Source organism: Malus sylvestris, chromosome 16, assembly GCF_916048215.2.
Source record: "Malus sylvestris chromosome 16, drMalSylv7.2, whole genome shotgun sequence".
In the NCBI taxonomy this organism is placed as follows: domain Eukaryota; kingdom Viridiplantae; phylum Streptophyta; class Magnoliopsida; order Rosales; family Rosaceae; genus Malus; species Malus sylvestris.
In genome coordinates this window covers 31,009,298-31,032,960 of record NC_062275.1, presented here as the reverse complement: position 1 = coordinate 31,032,960, position 23,663 = coordinate 31,009,298, and the positions used below count along the sequence as shown (strand labels likewise).

The window sequence follows — 23,663 nt, the reverse complement described above, 5'->3', positions numbered from 1 at the left end:
TCAACTTCATCCTTCTAATTTTTCCAATACATTGTGTTTCGAGTTTAAATTATAAAAGGTTTAACGAAAAATTATCAGTACTGTTTATTTTAACGGAAACCCATATTTTTATAAGTCACTATTTATTTTACCGTTTATTTTATCTTTATCGTTTAAACTCAAAATTTTAAAATATTTTTTATTAATTTTACACTTAAAATTTATATATTCTTTTAATTTTCTACTGATTTACAAAAATTGAAATTATACAGAACGTTTGAAAGTTACTTGGGAGATAGGGGCGGAGAAGGAAATACTTTTTCTGTGGGCTGGCCACACAACCTATCAGAAACCCTCCTTATATTGGTTTTCACATATGCGACTAGAATATACATATCCCAACATGTTTGAACGTAAATAAAAGAAAAAATTGTAACAATGATCCTTCAATTTTAACTCAATTAGAGCAACTGTCTCTTAACTAAAAATCAATGACCATTGGTTTCTTAACTCCTCAAAACGTGCAGCTATGATCATTTTTATCCACCTGAATTTCTATCAAAATGAGTCACGTTGGAAGAATCATTGCTACATTTGGGTTCAAGTTGAGATTATTGCTCTAATTGAGTAAAAGTTGAGGGACTATTTCTCTAATTGGGTTAAAGTTGGGGACCATTTCTACAATTTTTTCATTTAGTTTCTCATATTTGCCCCTTGATTCTGACTTCATGTGCGTGTTACGTGACTCATTTTTACTGAAGTTTTAATTGAGTTGACGAAAAAGATCCTTGTTGCACATTTTGATGCGTTAAGAAACCAATTATCATAGATTTTTAGATAATGGACCATTGCTACAATTTTCTCTAACTAAAAAGGTGGTGTTATTGACACTCTAAAAAATCATTGTGCATTTCAAACTTTCTAATTTTTTTTTTTAAAATACACTTGGGAGAAGTGCATAATTAATTTTTAATTGTATCAAAACCACACCCAAATAGAATTATTATAAATAAAACTCAATTATACAAAAGATTTTTATTAATGGTAAGAAATATAAATCTATTCAGAGAGAGACTTTAAGTGTCACATCCCGGCCTGGGACGGACCACTTCCCTGGCCCATTCCACCACCGTAGCACGATATTGTCCGCTTTGGGCTTAACATTCCCTCACGGTTTTGTTTTTGGGAACTCACAAGCAACTTCCCAGTGGGTCACCCATCCTGGGAATGCTCTGGCCTCCTTCTCGCTTAACTTCGGAGTTCCTACGGAACCCGAAGCTAATGAGCTCCCAAAAAGCCTCGTGTTAGGTAAGGATGAGAATATACATTTAAGGATCACTCTCCTGGGCGATGTGGGATGTTACAATCCACCTCCCTTAGGGGCCCGACGTCCTCATCAGCACACCATGGCTAGGGTTAGGCTCTTATACCATTTGTCACATCCCAGCCCGGGACGGACCACTACCGGGCCCATTTCACCATCGTAGCACGATATTGTCCGCTTTGGGCTTACCATTCCCTCACGGTTTTGTTTTTGGGAACTCACGAGCAACTTCCCAGTGGGTCACCCATCCTGGAAGTGCTCTGGCCTCCTTCTCGCTCAACTTCGGAGTTCATACGGAACCCAAGGTCAGTGAGCTCCCAAAAGGCCTCGTGCTAGGTAGGAATGAGAATATACATTTAAGGATCACTTTCCTTGACGATGTGGGATGTTACATTACGTCTTAGATGAATGCTAACTACCTTTTCCACTTGCTTTCTCCTACTTGCCTTTCCTACTCAATAGATACCATGTGGACTTACTCTACACTCAAATCCATGACATGTGAACTTATCATACACTCAAATATATATATTAATTGGCGGATCCCTTTCGCCTAATCATTCTCATCAAACAATCCGGACCCTTGAAATTTGATCTAACGATTAAAGTTATTATAACTTTTAAAGTATGCCCTTGTTTTTAACCGTTTGATCAAATTTCAAGGGTTCAGATTGTTTGATGAGAAGGATTAGGTGGAAGGGATCAGGAGAAGATCCCTTTCCGTATTAATTGTGTTTAAAACTGTTTTCTTCTCTTTCCACTAATACCCCTAATTAAATCTCATATGTCAACCAAATCATTAAATTATCTACCAAATTTGACAAATCTAATTATTTTAATTATTTTTTTTATACAAATTTCATTTCCTTTTTTTTTTACTCTCCTTTTATTTATTTTTTTCCCTTTTGATTTTAGGCTCTAGGAGAGGACTACAAATTTTTTGGAGATGTCATTTTTTTTTACAATACATATACCACAAATAAATAAATAAAAGACATTTTCTCCTTTGGATAAATACAAATATTTGAATCAGATACAAAAGTGTTTGAAAGAGTTGTGTGGATGATGGACTATGTTGTTACGATAACACTGAGGGTATTTGAGATGGAACCAATCTCTTCTGTTGCAGATTGCAGCGGGAAGGTTTTGTTTGAATTGGTTGTGCTGACGTGGACTGATCTATAGGGTTTGTAGGATTCTCTGAACTTGGCTTATCACGAGAGATTTTTCAGTGTGACTGTGGTACATCACGTGTCTTCGTAGAAATGGTGGGTTATGTGTGTCAAAAGGTTAACAACTTAAAAATTAAAAATTTCCACCACTTACATAAAAACACGTGGTGTAATATATGTGTTTCCGTCACAACTAAAATTTTTTCGCTTATCACGACCCCACAAGCTGACAGGGCATTGACGAACTAGAAGTTTGGAGATAAGATAATTGAAGCGTACAGAGGACAAACCCTTTGTTAAAAAAAATTGCAATTTTGTCTGTTGTAGCCACATAACCAACTTCTATTTCCTTGCGAATGACCTTTTCCCTTATGTAGTGATAATCCACTTCAACATGACGCATGCGAGCTTGATAAACTAGATTGGAAGCGACATCAATTGCACTGATATTGTCACACCAGAGACGAGGTGGCTGTAATGGTAGATGTAAGTCACGGAATATATTGCGAAACCATGATTGATGAGCATAAGTGTATGCAAGTTGGTGATACTCCGTCTTTGTGTTAGACCTTGACACACCACGTTGCTTTTTCGAACTCCAGAAAATTAAATTATCTCCTAGAAATATGCACTGACCTCCAGTGGATCGACGGTCATCAGGATCCCCAGCCTAGTCAGCATCAACAAAGGCAATGAGATTAAGGGGACTAGGCTTGTAAATTAAGCCATGATCATGGGTGCCTTTTAAATACCTTAAGATGTGTTTAACTGCAACTCAGTGTGCAATAGTTGGGGAGTGCATGAACTGGCACACTTGGTTGACAGCGTAAGCAATATCAGGATGTGTAAATAAAAGATATTGAAGGGCTCCCACAACACTGCGAAAGGAAGTCCCATCTGGGAGAGGTTCATCTTTGTATAAACTTAAACGTTGACCACTTGAAACTAGCGTTGAGATTGGCTTGGCATCAGTCATATTAGTTTTCTGTAGAAGCTCCAAAATATACTTTGATTGAGTGAGATACATAGCAGAAGGCGTCCGTGAAACCTCCATGCCCAAGAAGTAATGTAATGGCCCAAGATCTTTCATTGCAAATTGAGTACCAAGCTGCATGATAAAGCGAGACAATTGAGCACTGTTGTTCCCTGTGATTAAGATGTCATCCACATAAATGAGAAGATAAATGATTGTTGAACCATCAAAATAGGTGAAAAGCGAGGAGTTAGCTTGTGAAGCAATGAAGACCAAGTCTTCGAGTTTTTGAGAAAAGCATTGAAACAAAGCACAAGGTGCTTGTTTCAAACCATAGAGGGATCTTTGAAGTCGACACACATGAGAGGGAAACTGAGGATCAATGAACCCTGCAAGCTGTCTCATACAAAATTCCTCATTCAACGTCATACGAAGGAAGGCATTTTGTACATCTAACTGTCGGATATGCCACTGAAAATGAAGAGTAATAGAGAAAATTAAACGAATTGTAGTATGAGTGACTACAGGACTGAAGGTTTCCTAAAAATCGATTCCCTCTTGCTGATGAAAGCCATTGGCAAATAGTCTCGCTTTAAAATGCTCGATTGAACCATCAGATTTCTTTGTGATGCGATACACCCATTTATTAGGTAACACATTCATGGAAGGCTTATAGGGAACCAAAGTCCAAGTGCTAATGCGTTGTAAAGCGTTGAATTCTTTTGCCATTGGTTGTCGCCATTGTGGAGACTTATTTTCTTGTGAGAAACAAGTTGGCTCAACCAAAAAATTAGTAACATTAGTGATGCAAGCATATTGAGTATTAGGTTTTCAAATGCCTAGTTGACCATACGTGAGCATGCGATGAGTGGATGGAGCATTATGAGAAGTGATGTTGGTAGGTTCAATATTCACGGGAGTGGGGGTAGTGTGTGGTTGAGAATGAGAGTCTGGAGTAGATTGAGGTATGATAGGATGGGAGTGTGGGGTAGGTAGAGGTATGGTAGGAGTGGGAGAGGGAGTAGGTTGCAGTTGAGTGGGTATGATGGCTACAGGTTGTGGTTGAATAGAATTAGGAGATCGTAGGTTAGGTTGTGGTTGTGTAAAATGGAAGGAATCAATGTTCAAGACATGGTCCGATGCACTAGGATTTGACAATGGTAGAGTAGCAAGTTCTTTATATGGAAAACTCTTTTCATTAAAAACAACATGACGAGACATGAAGGATTTGCCAGTGGAAGGATCATAACATTTATAACCTTGATAATTTAATGAATAACCCAACAAAATGCATTGTTTTGATCAAAACTTAAGTTTAGTATTAGTATATGGACATAAATAGGGAAAATAGGAACATCCAAATACTTTGAGAAAATCATATTGTGGTCATTTAGAAAACAATTTTTGGAAAGGAGAGATGCCATTCAAGATTTTTGTGGGAAGATGATTAACGAGATAGTTGGTAGTTTGAAAAGCATCATCCCAGAAAGTTTGAGGAAGAGACGCATGAACAAGTAGGGTTAAACCAGTTTCAACAAGATGACGATGCTTTCGTTCCGCAAGACCATTTTGCTCGGGATGATTTGGACAACTTATTTGGTGATGAATTCCATGTGGAGTGAATTTTTTTTTAAAAGATGAATTGACAAAATCTCATCCACCATCGAATTGGAAAAATTTAATTTTGGTGTTGAAAATGTTTTCTGCCAGCTTTTTAAAATTAACAAAGGTTTGGAAAACGTCAGATTTTAACTTATAGAGCCATGCATATCAAGAGAAATCTTCCACAAAAACAACATAATACTTGTAACCATTAATTAAATAAGAAGGAGAAATTCATACATCCGAATGTATTAATTCCAAAGGAAAAGATGACATTGAAGAAGACAAATTAAATGGCAACTTATGACTTTTTCCGAAGGGACATGATGAACAAAAGTCGTAGGTTGCTTTACCAGTTAATGGTAATTTATTTTGAGAAACTAGACTACGTAAAACAGAAAATGCAGGGTCACCTAGCCTAGAATGCCAAATGGCATCCGACACTCTAACACCAACAAAAGTAGAGACTCCATTGTTGACCATAGAAGAACTTGAAAATGGATAAAAACCATTTCTACTCCGGCCTTGTAAAAGCATCTTCCCCATTTGAAGGTCATGAAACGATAGGAATTGGGATATAAGGTTAGTGAACAATGGTTGTCTTTGGTAAATTCCTGCTTTGAAGCAAGGGCAACATCTGGGCATGCCACAGTGGATAGTTGGTTTGGTCCAACTTTATAGTCAGAAAGTTGGAAGCATTGGGAAGAGAGGAGATAACAATGGGGTTTGAGGAACTTAAACTAGACGCCATGAGAGAGAGGGAAAAATAAATAAATAAAGCTTTTTGGTCATTAAAGGAGATTTGAAAACTAAGGTATTGCAGGTTGATGAGTTGTATAATCTCAACTCAATATCGAGTGAGTGTTCATTCATTTATTTATATAGAATTACAAATGATAAAGTTGTTACACTTGAAAGATAAATACAAATATTTGAATCAGATACAATAGTGTTTGAAAGAGTTATGTGGATGATGAACTGTGTTGCTACGATAACACGGATGGTATTTGAGATGGAACCAATCTCTTCTGTTGCAAATTACAGTGGGACGGTTTTGTTTGAATTAGTGGTGCTGACGTGGATTGATCTGTAGGGTTTGTAGGATTCTCTGAACTCGGCTTATCAAAACTTAACGTCTTGAAGGTAGTCAGAGATAGAACATGAGCCTTTTGTAAGAACAAGAAGTTGAAACCGAAAGTTGGTAGCATTGGTCAGAGACTATTAAGTAAAATGGTCATGGAAGCACTTCCAAATAGTATGAGAGGAGTTAGTAAGTGACAAAATAGGCTCGAAAAGAGTGAACGTCAAATAACTGACAATCAATTGATCAATCTGAAACCACTGGGCAAACATGGGATTTGGTGCAATAGGTTCCTCGCCAGTGGTAGAGATAGTAGTGGCGGGGGCCAGGATTGAGCCATCCACATAGCCAAATAAATCGTGACCTAAAAGAAACAGTTTCATCTGACTAAGCCATAGCAAGCAGTTATAATCTATACGTTTGAAAAAGTGAGCTACGTTGGGATTGGAAAGAGATGGTACAGTTGTGTTAGAGGAAGAGGAAGGGCGAGAGGCCATGGGAAAAAGTGTGGAAAAGGCACGACAAGGAAGGGTAAATTGCTAGGAGGGAAGACAACAATAGAGGAAGATAAAGATTTGGCTAGGGTTTTTACTAGGAATGGGTAACCTAAAACGAGTGATACCACGTAGAATTATAATTTCCTTGATATCACAATATTACAAGTATATACTAGTCACCTAACTTGAAATACAACTAATCCAAAGTTCACAGAGATTTACAAGACCTAGCCCAATAGAATCCTAACTGGATTCTCCTACACTAACACTAACTTAATGATTTGGTTGATATATGAGATTTTATTAGGGGCATTAGTGGAAAGAAAAGAAAGAAGTTTTAAACACAATTAATACATGGACTTGAGTGTAAGATAAGTCCACTTGGCATTCATTGAGTGGGAAAGGCAAATAGGAATAGGTAAGTAGGAAAGGTAGCTAGCATTCCTCTAAGTCTTAAATACATATGAAAACATAATAATAAGTCAAATACATATGACAACATAATAATAAGTGAGGACTTTGGTACAACAGAAAGTGTTAAGTTTGTGACCTTCGCTAGATTGCTTCGGTCACTAGTGTGGATAAGTATGTAAATGGATAGGGATAAGGAAGTAAATACAAGATGTACGTGGTTCACCCAAATTAGCTACGTCCACGGAGTAGAGGAGTTCTCATTAATTGTGAAGGGTTTACACAAGTACATAGGTTCAAGCTCTCCTTTAGTGAGTACTAGTGAATGATTTAGTACAAATGACATTAGGAAATATTGTGGGAGAATGATCTCCTTTTATAGAAGAGAGTTTCTAGCTTTGCTTTGACATTGACACGTGTTGTGTTGTGATTGGCTTCTAATGTTGACACGTGTCATATTGTGATTGGCCTCCTGGTTGGAGGGAAACTCTTCTGGGTCCCTGACGGTATAACGTTGACTGGTGCTCAGTAATTTCGAGATTGGTCAAGTATGGTACAAACAGTGCTCCCCTAAGTTCCCAAGTGAGGGAAGCTTCTCAGTTGGGGACTTGCAAAATCTAAGCCGCTGAGTAATCACGAAACTTCTAAGTACCGAAGTGTGGTATCGTCTTCACTTGCCTTATTTGTCTTATAGATAGATGTGGTATCTTCTCTGGAAGTACTTTTCCTCCATCCTGGAGTGGTATCTTTAACCGGTGGAGAAGCACAAGGTAATGTATCAATTTGACTTGAAGCTTACTTGTAGTTTCAGGCTTGGTCAAGCGTGATACAAACCATGTAGTAGGAGTCCCCCAAGTAACCAAGCTAGGAGATTTGCCGAAAGAGGTGACAGACAAGTTAAGCAATTAGAGTTCCAAGCAATCAGTCCCAAATCAAAAGTTTGATTTCAAGTTCCGGCTGATTGTTCTCATTCTCCCTATCTTGCAGGCAGCAAGAAAGATAAAGACAAGAAAAAAGACGTAGCCCAAACAGAATCAACATCAGTGTGGACATAGCCCAAACATTGGGGTGAACGATGATACATCTTTGTGTTCTTGTGCATTTGTGTGATTCACGGCCGGATTTACGTTGGTCCAAGATCATCCGAATTTTATGCATCAACATTTGGCACCGTCTGTGGGAATCGACATGAAAAGCTATGTCGGTTCTCTTTCATTTTTTCATCTCACCACCGTGAGACTTCACCACACTCTATCGTGAATCTGCAAAAACCTAAAACCAAACACCTACACAGTCACTGCATAACCCATACACTCTTCCTCCCACTCCTTTCTGATTCAATTATTCATCTTCCATTTCAACTAGATAGCCTAAATGATTACCTGAAAATCCAAACATACCCATATCCATCTCGTTGCTCTCTGTCTATATATATATATCACACTTCCCACTTTCTCTCTCGCTTCTCACGACAATAAAGCTCATTCTTCCTCCTCGTCATCCCCCTGCTCGAATGTCGTTTGAAGCTGTAGAGTTAATCGCAGTCGTCGATTTGGAGTCGAGCATATTTGAATTTCCAGGGCTTTGAGTTTCACAATGTGAGTCACTCTGAGTCGTCATCCCGGTCATTGGGTTTTTCAGAAAAAAATGAAGACCTCGCTCTGCATGTTTCGGAGATTCGAACTGCACAAAAATGATGCCAAAGATAAGAAAGACATTCAACCATTGGCTCAGGTCGATGAGCTCGCTCAGGCGGCTCAAGACATGCAAGATATGAGAAATTTCCATGATAGCTTACTCTCTGCAGCTGCTGCTACAGCAAACAGCACATATGTGCGACGAAGGACGAAGAAACGCCGTCGTCTATCTTGTCGTCTTCAGCCTCCTCTATCTCCGACACTTTGGGTTCATCGGTATCGGTGTGACCGGAGCTTCTTCTCCTACTTCGGCTCCAAAGACTACTCGTCCCCTTTCACCTTTACCACCGGCCTCTGTTCCCTTACCAGATCCGAGTACTAGTACTCCTACCCCTGCTGCTTCCCTAGCTATCTCATAGCCCTTGAGAATAATGGAGAACCTGCCTTTTCTGAAAAAGCCACAGGAAAACTAGGAAAAAGATAAGTTTTTTATTATTAATTCTATTATTATTCATATTGTCTACCATTTACCGAATCCTTCAGTTTATTAAAAACACTGTTTCCTATTACATGCTAAATGCCTATCCTTATTATGGTTACACCAGTGGTCACATTCGCATGTTTGATGCTATGGTGGACACCACCTATTATTCTATAGAGGATTTCAATTTCTTTGGGATCTTTGTGGTTGTCACCGAGACTGGCTGGCCATCTGCCAAAAGAAAAAAATAAAAAGAGCTTTACTTTTCCTTTTCAACAAACATCATTATGTTTTCATCATTTATTTAATATGTTATTGATATATGTTATGATGAAAGTAACCTTTATTATTGAAACGTTATGATGAAACCTTCATCATGAAGGGACTTATACAACCCACTATCCTAGAACAGCCTCACGAAGGAAAATATAATATATATATATATATATATATATATATATATATATATATATATATATAAAATTCATCACCTAGTGACACATATTTAACCCAAGTTCATGTGCAATATTTATTCATGGCCTAGAGTATTGTGACTGTCATTAAACTATGTCACTTATACAACATGTGATTTACCACATGACTGAATAAATTATTTATTTATAGGAGGCACATAGTACAATATTCTGCCTTGACAAACTTGGTCAATTTGATTTATTCATTATATGGTCATACTTATACTATCATTTATTGTCAGGAATTATTGAGCAACTAGATCCACTGATCGACATTGTTGCTGATTAAAGAGGTCTACCAACGCTATTGATCAGCCTATGGATTACTGAGCTACATGCTTATGGTGATAAATATTTAGTTTGAACAGTGATATCCTGTTTAACCCAACAAGCGGACCCGAGTCATGTCGAGAATCAACTCATACTGAGTGCATGTCGACATAAAGTAGATACTTGCAATGAGGAATACTACGAGCCGAGCCGAGCCGCCTCGCAGCGAGCATAGCCTCTAGCTGAGAAGCCTCGCAACAAGCATCACCTCCAGCCGAACAACCGCCTCGCCGCGAGCATAGCCTCTAGCCGAGCAGCCTCACAACGAGCATCACGTACAGCCGAGCAGTCTCGTAATGTGTGATACCTTTAGCCGAGTATTGTTTTATGTTGAGCATTACCTTGTGTTGAGTACCAGTTCTGGACGACATTTAGTCACTTCGGCCCATACATGGATTGGATTTAAAGTCTCCAGCCAAAAAACTCTCTTGACTGAAGACTTGGGGGACTCCTGTTGGTACCATATATTGGGCCTTGTCTTTGGGCCTCATCCCTAAGCCCATGACAAATGTAAAAGGGGAATGAGCTCTTATTCTATAAAATGGACTCTCCCTCACCCTCATAAGGGGCTCACCTTCACTAAGAGATCCAGAGAGCCTCATTACAATATATAGGGCAATACCCTTTCAGCCAAACTGAGAGCAAAATGGTAAGGGCTGCATCCATAGAGAGCTCCCTTGCCGATCTATTATAATCCATACATTCATACAGTGAAACAGAATCAATATCAATGTAGACGTAACCCAAACATTGGGGTGAACGACAATACATCTTTGTGTTCTTGTGTGTTTGTGTGATTCACGGCCAGATTTACGTTGGTCCAAGATCCTCCGAATTTTGTGCATTAACATATACATATGAAAAATTAGCACTATTATCTTAGTTAGAATTATAAGATTAGTATATCTTTAAGTTTTAGTCGATAAAGTTACGTAGTAGGTAGCCACATTTCAAATGTAGGGATGGCAACGATTCAGTTTGGGGATGGAAATGCTATATTCATCCCCATAACCACGAAAACTAACCATATTCATCATCGCAAATTAACCATTGGGGATTATCCATAACCATACTCATTGGGTAACAGATTCCCTATCAGTTAACAATTATATCCAACTTCATCAATACAAAAAATATAGTTGTTCAATTGACGCATTATAATTTAGTAGATAGTAATTCCTCATTAAACATTTGATGTATAAAATGATTCAATCAATGTATTTTGATTCAATTGGCTGATCTTTGATATCTCCCATAAACACCATTGAATTCTCATTGATTTTGATTCAAAACTTTTGAGCTTTCCCACAAAATGCAATTTTTGTGTTACAAGGTAATGAGTTCGGTGAATAATAAATATACAAATATATATATATATATATATATATATATATTATTTATTGTTTGGGTTGGATTCGGATACAGATACAGATCGGAGACTCGTATAATCATATTCAAAACCATAATGTTCCTAGTTTTTTCCCTTATCCAAAATATACCCAAAACCATTTCATCTAGACAGTTATCCAAGGTTATCAAGTTTAACGGTTATAATTGTCATCCATATGGTGTGAAGAGAAAGTGATATAGGTGAAGAATAAAACTTCTCAACCCTTTTACTAAAAACTCTGGTGGGCTGTAGTGGGATAACTTTCCTCTAGTACATTGGAATTTTGGACTACTCTTCAGATTATCACTGATCATGTTCAAGTGCTAGCCAGAACCAATCTTCCTCTACATGTGCTAAGTTGTTTGCGTTTATTCACCTTTATGCACATCAACGATATGAAATTGAATTTTGGGCTCTTCTGTGTGTTTTCTCAGGTTATTTCGCTAACCAGAAAGGCTACCGGTGTTATAATCCCCTACATAAAAGGTATATGTGACCCTGGATGTGGTCTTCCATGAATCCCTATGTATTTTTCCAACGAGTCTGCACTTCATGGGGAAAAAAGAAGTGAAGTACAAATGCTTAACAAAACTCAAGCATTGACTTAGAAACAAGTGGTGACAATTTGGATTTAGGTTGTGAACATCAAATGAGTGAAGTGGATGAACCAGTTCCTATATTAATCATTGCCAATCAGTCTACCAATCAACCTACTACCGATCAGCATGTCGATCAGTCTGTTGATTAGCCCACTATCGATTAGTGTGTTGATCGGTCATCTGAAGTGTCCTCATTGATGTAATATATGAGACTCCCAAACTAGCTGTTGTATGATACACCCCAAAGGAATTTACTCCTCGTAGCATGAGAGGTATCCTAAAAGCTACCTATGAGGGTCGAACCTTACTAGTAAAGTCAAATATCCCATGAGCAATTATGTGTCAACCCATAGGTTATCTATAGGGTCATATTTAACACTAGTGAACCAATTATATTCTGTATCTATTTATCTATTCTTAACAATGAGTAGAAAGCCTTTGCCGATCCAAGGTGGAAAACAGCAATGGAGAAAGAGATGAATTCCTTAAAGAAGAATGAAACATGGGAGATCGTTGAATTACCACCAGGGAAATAACCTGTAGGGTGTTGATGGGTTTAAATAGTGAATTATAATTTTGATGGATCAATTGAAAGATACAAAGCAAGACTTATGGTGAAAAGATACACTCGGATGTATGGAATTGATTATGCTGAGAAACTCCAGTAGCAAAACTCAACCCCGCTAGAGTTCTTTTGTCACTATCAACAAATCTTGATTGACTGTTGCACCAATTTAATGTGAAGATCATGTGTTTCTGCATGGAAAATCAACTAAAGAAATGTAAATGGAGCTCCCACCTAGTTCGAATAGGCTGGCCAAACATTAAAATAAAAGTGTGTCAATTGAAAAAAACATTGTTTGGTCTCAAACAATCACCAGGAGCTTTGTTTGGATAATTCACGAAGTTTACGAGAGTCTTCGGCTACAAAAAAAATAATTTTGATCATACTTTATTCATGAAGAAGAAGAAATGTAAGGTTAGGGTACTAATTGTTTATGTAGATGATATGGTAGTGATTGATGATTATCCTGAGGAGCGACAAGCATTGTAAAGTTCCATGCTACGCGAATTCGAGATGAAAGATCTTGGTCCACCAAAGTATTCATTGGGTAAGTTACCCATTCGAAGGATGGCATATTTCTGTCGTAGAGAAAACATGCTCTTGATTTGTTACATGAGACAAAAATGTCAACGTGTCAACTAGTTAATATACCATTGGATGAAGGTTTGAAGTTGTGGTTTGATCCGGATCAATGATCGTGTGATAAGAAGAGATACTAGCGGTTGGTAGGAAGATTGATGTATCTGGCTCGTACGTGGCTAGACTTGGGTTATGCTATAAGTGTGGTAAGCTAATTTATGCATGATCCTAGGAAGCAACATATGTATGCATTTATGCAAATTTTGTGAAGTTAGCTTTGGGAAAGGGATCTTGTTCTCAAAGAATGGTCATTTGAGGGTTGAAGCATATACAGTTGTCGATTGGGTAGATCGATCGATGATAAACGTTCAACTTCAGGTTACTTCATGTTTGTGGTAGGTAATCTAGTGATTAGAGAAGTAAAAAAACATAAAGTTGTTTCTTGCTTAAGTGTCAAAGTGGGGTTTTATCACAATCCGTCAAAGTGGGGTTTTATCACAAAACGCCTCAATATTAGTTAGAGTTGAATTAGAATATTTAGATTCTTCTTTCTTTCTTCCTTTGACCGATGAGTGTCAAATATCACCATTGTGACTTATTCCTATTCTTGTATGTAAGAGCGTTTCAGAATTAACCAACAGATGTAGTTATCTAATTCAGTTAAGATTCAGAATTGGTGTTTAGGCCCAAAAATATTGTTTTGGGCCGAGTTTAGATCTTTCTTGGCCCAGTGTTGGATAGGCCGAGTTTAGAATCCTTCTCAGCCCAAAAGTCACGTGCAGGTGTCATTGGGAGATATTCAGCCCATGGGCCGCGCAGTCGAAGTTGGCCATATCTTATCGAAAATTAGGAATGTGGATGAATCCTGTTATGAGAAGGAGTTTCGACGAGATCAGGATGCTAGGATTGAATATGGTCTGATAACGAGTTATGTTTAAAGTCCTGGTAGGAATAGGATTGGCCAAGATAAAGTTGGATCATGAGAAGGAATTTTAATCCGAGAGTGATTGAGATTCAATATAGGTTGGCTGCTATAAATAGGGAGGGAAGACATCGAAACAAGCCCCTCTAATTCAACACACAAACTGCCCTGCGCAAACCCTCGCTCTACACGAAACCTCTCAAACATCTTGAGATTTTTTATTTTCCTTTTTCGCCAACACATCTTCAGTTTGGATAAACAACACTGTGAAGGCAACCGGCGAACATCTTCAGTTTGGATAAACAACACTGTTGTTGTATAATCAGCCGACCGTGGAGCACCTTCAATTTGGATAAACAGCACTGCGACAAGGCCGGCTAGTTATCTATCCAAGTCTCGATCAAGAAGGATTTTCGAATCCTTATCAGCAGAGGTCATCTCATTAGCCTTCTCGGTGAAACGAGGTGTTACAAGTTACTAGACTCGGCACATTGAACGCCGAGTCATTAATGATAAGTTATTCACAAGTAGGTTTTAGAGTTTGGCATTTTGAAAGCCGAACCACTTTCACAATCAAGACATACATTTGTTTTGAGTATTTGTGTCCTTATACTTTGGTGTCGATTCGGCGTGCTTATACTCTCACGAATATAATCACCGTGATCGAATCCGGCGCCGATGATTTGTGAACTTCGCAGAACTAGTAGCTTTGTCTTCAAGCTCTAGAACTTGAAGACTGAGACGTGTTCTTTCCTCGGCCGCAGTCGCGAGATCAAGAAGTCAGCCACACGCTTAACGCGACATCAACACATTTTACTCCTCGGTTGAGCTCAGCTGACGAGTTGGCACATCCCGCATACAACCGAATGACGTAGTTAGCTTACTAATTACTCGACCTACGTGCCACGTAGGCTTGGTAGTTTTTAGGGTCAACAATTGGATAACATAATTTTTACCTTTCTAGTGCCGCGAAAACCTTGTTCACAGCTTACCATACAAACATAGGCCAATGTTAGTAAAATTGACGACTCCACATATATATAAATTGATGGAAATTTAATATTAATATTATTATATTAAATTTATTAATTGAATGGAAATTATAAGTGATGTTTTTTTTAGAAAAGTACGATAATTCATTACAAGAAAATTCAGAATACAAACAAACTGAGGATAGTGTGTGATAGGAACATATTTATGCGACTGAGTTAGCTTGTTTTCATGCATTTATGTTGTTATTTATTAATTAATTATGTATTTTAAGCTATTTTTGTGTGTTTGTAGGTCCATAAGCCTTATAAAGCAATAAGATGCATTTTGGTGCATTTTGGAGCAGTTTTGGGCTTGAAATGGATAGCACATGCATGAAGCAAGGTGGATGGATGAAATTGAAGACTAAAGGGGCTAGGAATGTGTTAAAGAGAAAGAAGAATTAGTGTAAAAAGAACAAAGAGCTCAGCCACAAAGAGGTGTCACTCCACCATTCACCTTTCCATCATTGTCGTGCACCACCATTGCACTCCCTTTGGATTCCTATGTGTCGCATCATCATCCATGTTCCCTCCATTGACTCATTTATTGCATCATTACACTTCTTTTCCTTTGTCTACCATGTGCACAATATCATTTCACCTCCTTGCACTCATTGATTCACCACTTACTCACCTTTCCACCCATGCCATGCATAATCACCCTTGTCCCCTTCATGCACCAGATTTCTTGCACTCATTTCATGCACCATTACACTCATTACACTTCATTGCCATGCACCACCCTTGTCTCTTTCATTATTTCTGATTTCATGCATCAATACATTGAATCATTACACTCAATTGCTGCACACTCCTTGTTCCCTTCACCCATCAGATTTCATTCAACTTTTACCTCCACTACATGCACTCATTGATGCACCATCCATCACCTTTGGAATCCCATGCCGTGCATCATGACATTTGCTGCACCTTTGACTCATTTCTGCACCATTCCACCTCCCTTTCCTTTCTATACCATGTGCACAATCATTCATGTTCCCTAGCTGCAACACCACTCCATTTTACCCCCCCATGCTTTGCATCATCACTTCACTTTCATCTTTGAATCATTTCAACACCACTCTTTACACTCATTGCTGCAACACCACTCCATTTTACCCCCTATGCTTTGCATCATTACTTCATTTTCACCCTTGAATCATTGGACACACCACCAATTCACCTTCCTTGCCGTGCACTTCCTCTATAAAAGGAAGTGTGTGTGGCAGCCATAGAGATTAGTTTTTGCTTAATCATTCATCCCCATTTCAATACAACCTTCATCCAAACACATCCATTCATCTTTACATCCATTCCTCCATATAAACAAACCTTCAAACACTCACCAACACCTTGTGCCGTAGCAAAGGAAGGGAAGGAAAGTGCTTGGACGTGCTTGCTGTCCAACTTGGATCGTTGGAGCGTTTAGGTGTTTTCTTTCTTTTGTTTCTAATGTTTAAATTCATTTCCTTTCGTTTTGTTGTAAATATGAGTGGCTAAACCTCTCTTGGCTAGGGATGATTTCAAAGCCATGATTATGTGTGCAATATAATTTGATAAATTCCAGTTATGAACTCTTGAATCGTGAATGCAATTGACTTAACTATTTGATTGATAACTTATTTGTATTTGTTAATTAAGGGTCGACACTTAATTGGCATGCATAAATCCGTTGCTAGAATATAAGGAAGTTTCACATAATCGTTACAAACTTATATTCACATGTAGTGAAGGTCGCTTATAAACGATCGCGTTAAGTTCAATTCCTAGCATAAACGACATGATGTCATAGTTGCAAGTGCTTTGTCAATGCTTATGATTTTCATTAAACGTAATGATCTTTGATTGTATCTCTATTATGATGTCATGTAGGGAACTTTTGAAAAATGTTTTGGGTTGTCGAATGATATCATCCAATCCAATAAAATAAGGAAAATCTGAAAGTTAACTAGTGATGTCACGGTTAATTTAGAGCATTGTCGCTCATAATTCAATGAAGTAGTAACTGGAAATCAAGTTTTTTGCATACATGTCATGTGTGGAGAAAAAGCCTCTAGCTATCTCATCCATCATCTTATTTCTCAAATTTGTTTTACAATCTGTCTAGTTTTTCATACTTGTTTGTTTGTTTCAACTTCATCCAAAACTCAATCCCCCTTTACTTTAGTGTGTCTAATTAGTTAGAATCTGTTTTAATTTGTGTTTTTAAATGTTTTGATTCAAGTAAAAGTCAATTTTCGTCCAAAGTCATTCCTAGTGTCTAGTTTAAGTTTATTTAGTTGTTTTAAGCTGTTTTGAGTATTTTAAGTTTGCTTTGAGTATTGTGAGTCTTGTTAAGTATTTTTAAGTTTAGTTTTATGTTTTTGAGTCAGTTTAGAGGTTATTAGCAAGCCCTCCTAATCCCCGGTCCAGAATGATCCCTACTTATACTTATACTACAATTGTCAAAAGAGGGTTAAATTTGTGTGTTAAGTTAATTTTCTCATCAGTGTGCATACTGGGCCTCGATAAAACCTTGCTGGGAATTTCACTTCAGTTAAAGGGAAAAGAGTATCCTACACGACCTATCCTCAAATGTCAATCCATAAACAAATTTCGAACTATCTTCGAACAAAATATGCAACTCGGGGGGTCTTCAACCCACTAAACTGATTGGTTACAAAGCTTTCGACCATTTCGTGCAGTGAGTGCCAACAATGGGGCAAAGCTTTCGACCATTTCTTCCATAGTCCTTTCCACACGCTACAACTCAATTTAAACCATCGGCAGAAAATGTCTCCAACAAATTGGATTAGTTGGACTAACATCCACATAGTATCAGTAGGAGACCTATGCTCGTAGAACTACGAACACAGAATCAAGGTAACTCGGTGCCATCACTTTAGATGAAGCATTCGCTTCTCCTAACCTAAGAAGACCTAGGAACCCTAGAGAGCAATTTTATAAGAAGACCAAGACTAAACTTAAATAATGAAAATAAACTAAAATAATTAAAACCAATCCATTGACCCATCACCACCTGCAACTAGTGCAAGTCCGCTGCACTCACGAGCCAAGGCCGCCTGGGGAAGGCGGAGCCACCACTAAACAGTTGAGAAGGACCACATAACACAGAAAATCAAGCCATAGGGGGGGATCTGATTCCCCAACAACAAATATCACCAACCCAAACCCGCAGATCTAGTCCCAAAAACAGGGGGAGAAGCTCTGTACTGGAATAAATTTGGAGAAATGGAACAAAGGCTTGTATCTGAGTAGGAAAGGATGGTCGTCAACAAAGGAAGGGGAGAAAAAGGTGTTGTGCAGCACCACGGAAGAGTGGAGTGCCGGGGGGAGGGGGAGACTGGGTAGGAAGCAGGGAGGGGAGAGGCTAGGAAGAGGAGGCGCTAGAAGGAGGGAGGAGAGACTGCCACTGGTCTCAAGCCGAAGCAAGGGACTTGCGGCTAGAGTTTGTAGGTTTTGGGGTTGAGTTTGGAGAGGAAGATGGATAGCGGCTAGGGTTTTAAATTGGGTGTTGTTAGTTATAAGTGATGTTTTTTTGGTGGAAATACGTGTCTATCCTATTGAAGAGTTGCAACTTTTGACTTTTTATGAATGGTTATATGCTTTCCAAAAATGTATCTCAAATTCTATAAACAGGGAAGCCCATATAACCATTTAATAACTTCTACATTCACATAATCATAGATAGAGTGCACTAACATTAGAAAGTCTCATTGAGTCCAAATGAGACAGTTTTCAATACAATTGTGGTTCATTAAAGCCTTGTGATTTGGAGTGCTACTATTACAAGGACGTGATCATTGTATCTTGGGAGACAAGTGCTGATCAACCATGAGCACCGTAGTAGGGCATAAACTTGTCGTAAGGACAAAATGTTTGACATTTGCCTCGACCGTATTTTCAGGTTTTTATAATCTATTATGTCATGTACATTTAACATTGGTCATTCATGTGCATGCATTACTTTGATATATATTTGCATGAATTATTTCTTGATTTTATATGTGATTAATATAGCAAGTAGACCTTATTTTTCCAACATAAATGGAGCAACAGAAAATATGGTTACAACAGACGCGCAAATTGGAAAAAATATTAGAAATACAGACATCGATCATCATGCTACATCTGCACTGATAAAAGGGGTAGATGCAGATGTGGCCACTTTCGTATATTCGGTGCTTCCTTGCATTTCAAGCTCTTCTCCATGAGTCTCCTTACACTTATGGTAAAGGACAGTATAAATCATCAGCATGGACATCCTGATGAAGCAGGATATAAGATTCATGAGGAGCAATGGAATCGTTGCCGCATTTAGTGACTTGACTGTTGTCCCAGTCTTGTGCCAACCATAGAAGACCAAAAGAGAGAATGCTCCGGACAAAAGATTTAGGAAAAATCCTCGTAGCGTAGATCCTTTTATAAGCTGTCCAGCCTTCCCTAGTGCCTCGACGCCACTTTTTTCTTCGAGTACTGAAACAACGAGTGCTAAATTCCAAACAACAGCTAGATAGGCCTGGAAAACCAAAGCTAAAAGAAATACGGTTTTGGAGAAAGCAGGCGTAGTATATGTAAGACCAAAAGCCAGCAACAAGGGAAGCAGAAAGACTATAATAAATAGATAAAAGCCTAAATCAAGTAGGGCTATGTAAAACCAAGTAACAAATGGTCTTTTCAACGATTTCACGGCCCTTGATAGTAGTTCCTTGACAGACAAGTCTTGACCGCGATAAGTGACCCCTGATGCTAAAATTGAAGCTGTTGTAAAGAATAATGAGGCAAAACAGGAAGCGGAAATGAAAAGCCACTCAAGTCCTGCAAATAACCGGAGGTCCTCTTTCAAAGTAACCAAAAGGTGGTTGAAGTCGGGGGTACCCGCGACCGTAGAAGGTAGGAGGGCTGCATTGAGGGTGAAATCAATGAGCAATGGTTTGATGGAGTATATATTGCTCACCAAGAGGATAGATCTAAGGGAAATTATGAGTAAGATGATGCAGGACATGAGCTTCACATTTTTCAAGAAAAGTTTGAGGGTTTCTCTTAGAATTCCCACGAAATCCAAAAGCATATAAAATTTCATCATGAAATTAAAAGGATTGAAGTTCTTGAAAAAGTTTCAATCTCTTGTTTTTTTAATTAATTGTAAGACAGCACTGATGGCTGATATTTATAGACCATTAATTTATATTGTGAATTGTTTTTTGTATTATTTTCTAAATCTTTCTACTGGCTCCGTACACAAAGAAAAAGTAAACAAGTTGCCTTGTATTATCAGAAGCCAACAATTGGTAGTTAAAAGTCAATGATGTGTTTATTATGCAGGAATAATACTTATACTATTCTTCATTACTTCATTTCCTATTAATTTCGTTCAGATCCAAAATAGTTGACCGGCAAAGCAGAAGAATAGACCCGGCCTGTTGTTTGCCAAAAAATAAAAAATAAAAAAATAAAAATAGACCCAGCCTGCAATAAAAAATAATTAATAATACCAGTTATTTTCAATTTACCGGAACACGATCACATGATGTTATTTTTCACTTACATTATAACACGTGATTTTGTTCTTTATTAATATACCCTTGAAGTGTAACACCATGTCGCCCAGTCTTATCACAACACATAAAATGATATAGCACGTGATTTGTGTTTTGCTATAATTAAAATTTCCATAAAATTTCATCATGAAATTAAAAGGATTGAAGTTCTTAAAAAAGTTTCAATCTCTTGTTTTTTGAATTAATTGTAAGACAGCACTGATGGCTGATATTTATAGACCATTAATTTATATTGTGAATTGTTTTTTGTATTATTTTCTAAATCTTTCTACTGGCTCCGTACACAAAGAAAAAGTAAACAAGTTGCCTTGTATTATCAGAAGCCAACAATTGGTAGTTAAAAGTCGATGATGTGTTTATTATGCAGGAATAATACTTATACTATTCTTCATTACTTCATTTCCTATTAATTTCGTTCAGATCCAAAATAGTTGACCGGCAAAGCAGAAGAATAGACCCGGCCTGTTGTTTGCCAAAAAATAAAAAATAAAAAAATAAAAATAGACCCAGCCTGCAATTAAGAATAATTAATAATACCAGTTATTTTCAATTTACCGGAACACGATCACATGATGTTATTTTTCACTTACATTATAATACGTGATTTTGTTCTTTATTAATATACCCTTGAAGTGTAACACCATGTCGCCCAGTCTTATCACAACACATAAAATGATATAGCACGTGATTTGTGTTTTGCTATAATTAAAATTTCCATAAAAAAAAGGGAATTGTTATTACCACTTCAAAAATCTCATTCTACACTCCAAACTTTCTATATTAGGAAAGAAAAATACAAGTGTAAAATGAGATTTTTGGAATGCCAATAACACTTCTCATAAAAATAAAAATAAAGTTAGTTAATTGTCCCATTCCACAGGAGAAATCCACATGAGGAACAGGTAAGACCTGCTACAGATTGGTGTGGATGTAAATAAAAATAAAAACACTGACAAGGTCAAGCCCGTTGTTTGACCCAGCAGCTTATGGGCACAAAGTAAATACCGCGTAGGTTATATATGAATATCTATCGTTGAGTCAAGTCCATCTTCAAAACAGATTATCCCTCAAAAAAAATGGTTGAAGACTGATTCAAATACCCAACTTCCAGAGTCTAAAGTCATGGTGATAAAAGATCATAATGTTGGATTTCTTCTAATATAAATAAACCTTAAATGGTCTACAATATATAATAGAAATTTAATATTGGATATTAACATAGATATTGTGATTTGATCTCCTAATGTATCAATCTTATATTAGGTATTAGGTATCTTGTAATGCAAGTAAGATCGATGGAGTCCTTGATTATATGTGATTATGATTTCTAACTAATAGGCTAAAAAAGTGGGGTTTGTAATTCCTTTATGGATGGAACCTTAATGCCTTAGCCAGTATAAATGCAAACCCTAGATACTCAACAAACTCTTCTCATAAAGTAGTTGTATCCGGCCAGATGCTTTGTAGAAGACTTTGGTGTTGCCGCAGCTCTCATCCTTGATTTGATTAAAGTTGTAGAGAAAAATTGAAAAATTGATGCAGATGTCAGGTTTCTTTGTCTTTACAGTAATGCCTAGGAACAGAAATTTTGATTAGACAATAGCATTACGCAGACTACTCTATATTATAAATTCATTATATTATTAAGTGTTGAGAAATACAGAACACATGTCTTGAAAAAATTGTGCAATCTTTTAACCCACATCCGTCTATTGCCATAAGTAACATCATCATATTTGACCTCCGCATTCCTTTTCTCTTGCGGCAACAAGGTCATAAATTACAGAGCATGGTTTTAATATCTGCCATTTTTTACAGGATTTATGCTAATTAAATTCATATCCATATCTAGCAAAATGGTTTGTTTCATTGACTTCAACTTTCCAGATGGTTTATGGTATTGTACTTTGGTTGATATATATTTGGTTGGATCCCTGAAGCTTAAATTGGTTATAAGATTAAGATATACTTCCATAAGTGATGTGCTAATTATTATAGAGCATGTACATACATTGAATACCATGTTTCAATTCAGCATTGACGTCCTAGTATACAATGCTTCAATTCAGCAGTGACGTCCTAGTAAAGAGGCCCATATGGATGCCTCTCTTAAAGCCAACATCATACACAAGAAAACACCTTCCCGAGAGAAGACTAGTCATGGTAACAAGCCTTTGGGGTCGGTGACGATACAGTAGGGGAGGTCGCCCGGAGCATATCGTTAATATATATAATTTTATGTTTGTTTATTTCGAGCAGATGAAATTAGTAATATTATCCGCGAGTGTACACATTCCAATTGACTGACTAATTCTAATTGTTTTGTTCCGAAGCCAATATAATAACATTATGTAATGTAATGTGCTGGGTATACCTCAAAGAGTAGCCACTGTGGGGGATCTATTTTCCTTTTGCGAAGTATGACTTATGCATTTATTCCACGCCATTTTTTGGTGTCTCCATATTTGGGTCAGAAACTAGCGTTAATAAGCTCGGCAAAAGTATAGGTTATATACAATTATAATTTCAAGTTTTGCAAGCATGTATGTGTATTTACATTTGTTCTAACCTTGCACTGGAGAATTTCTTGAGATCCCTCAATCTAGGAAGCCCAATGAAGAGGTTCGTACATACATCAGCATGTACGATTCTAGTGTGATATTTTCTTTTGGTCATCTTGATAAATTAAATTATATATATACAAAGAATGGTTGTGTTGGATTCAAGAAGTGTTAAATTGTTCCCGCAAAATCCAACCATGTCATGACATCTTTCTGATTGCAGGAGATGGAATTAGTTCTGTTATAGAATTTATCAATACTATTGTGATATGTTGTGTCTATATATATGATTGTGATAACATATATTAAAGTTGCATTGCAGGGATGCATATGCCAAGTTTTATATGTATCTATACATGAAAGTAAGTTAAATACATTTTGACAACTTTTGTTATGGCGTGAATAGCATTACAAGTATGGCTATTTTATTTCAAGGATGTGTAAGGTGACACATTTTCCCCTAATTTTTTCGTGACCTCATTCGATAAATTATAA

The 23,663-nt window shown here is 37.4% G+C and overlaps 1 protein-coding gene across 1 annotated transcript; it reads right to left on the bottom strand.

The window, feature by feature from the left end:
- Positions 1-19,034: 19,034 nt before the first annotated feature.
- LOC126606515 (uncharacterized) lies at positions 19,035-20,190 on the bottom strand. The gene has a single exon (XM_050273903.1). The coding sequence runs from the start codon at positions 20,130-20,132 to the stop codon at positions 19,167-19,169; it is 966 nt and encodes a 321-aa protein (XP_050129860.1). The 5' UTR covers positions 20,133-20,190; the 3' UTR covers positions 19,035-19,166.
- Between the last annotated feature and the right edge of the window lie 3,473 nt (positions 20,191-23,663).

Bases quoted from the DNA above. Each gene is read 5' to 3' on its own strand.
- LOC126606515 (XM_050273903.1), bottom strand. From the start codon at position 20,132: ATGATGAAATTTTATATGCTTTTGGATTTCGTGGGAATTCTAAGAGAA.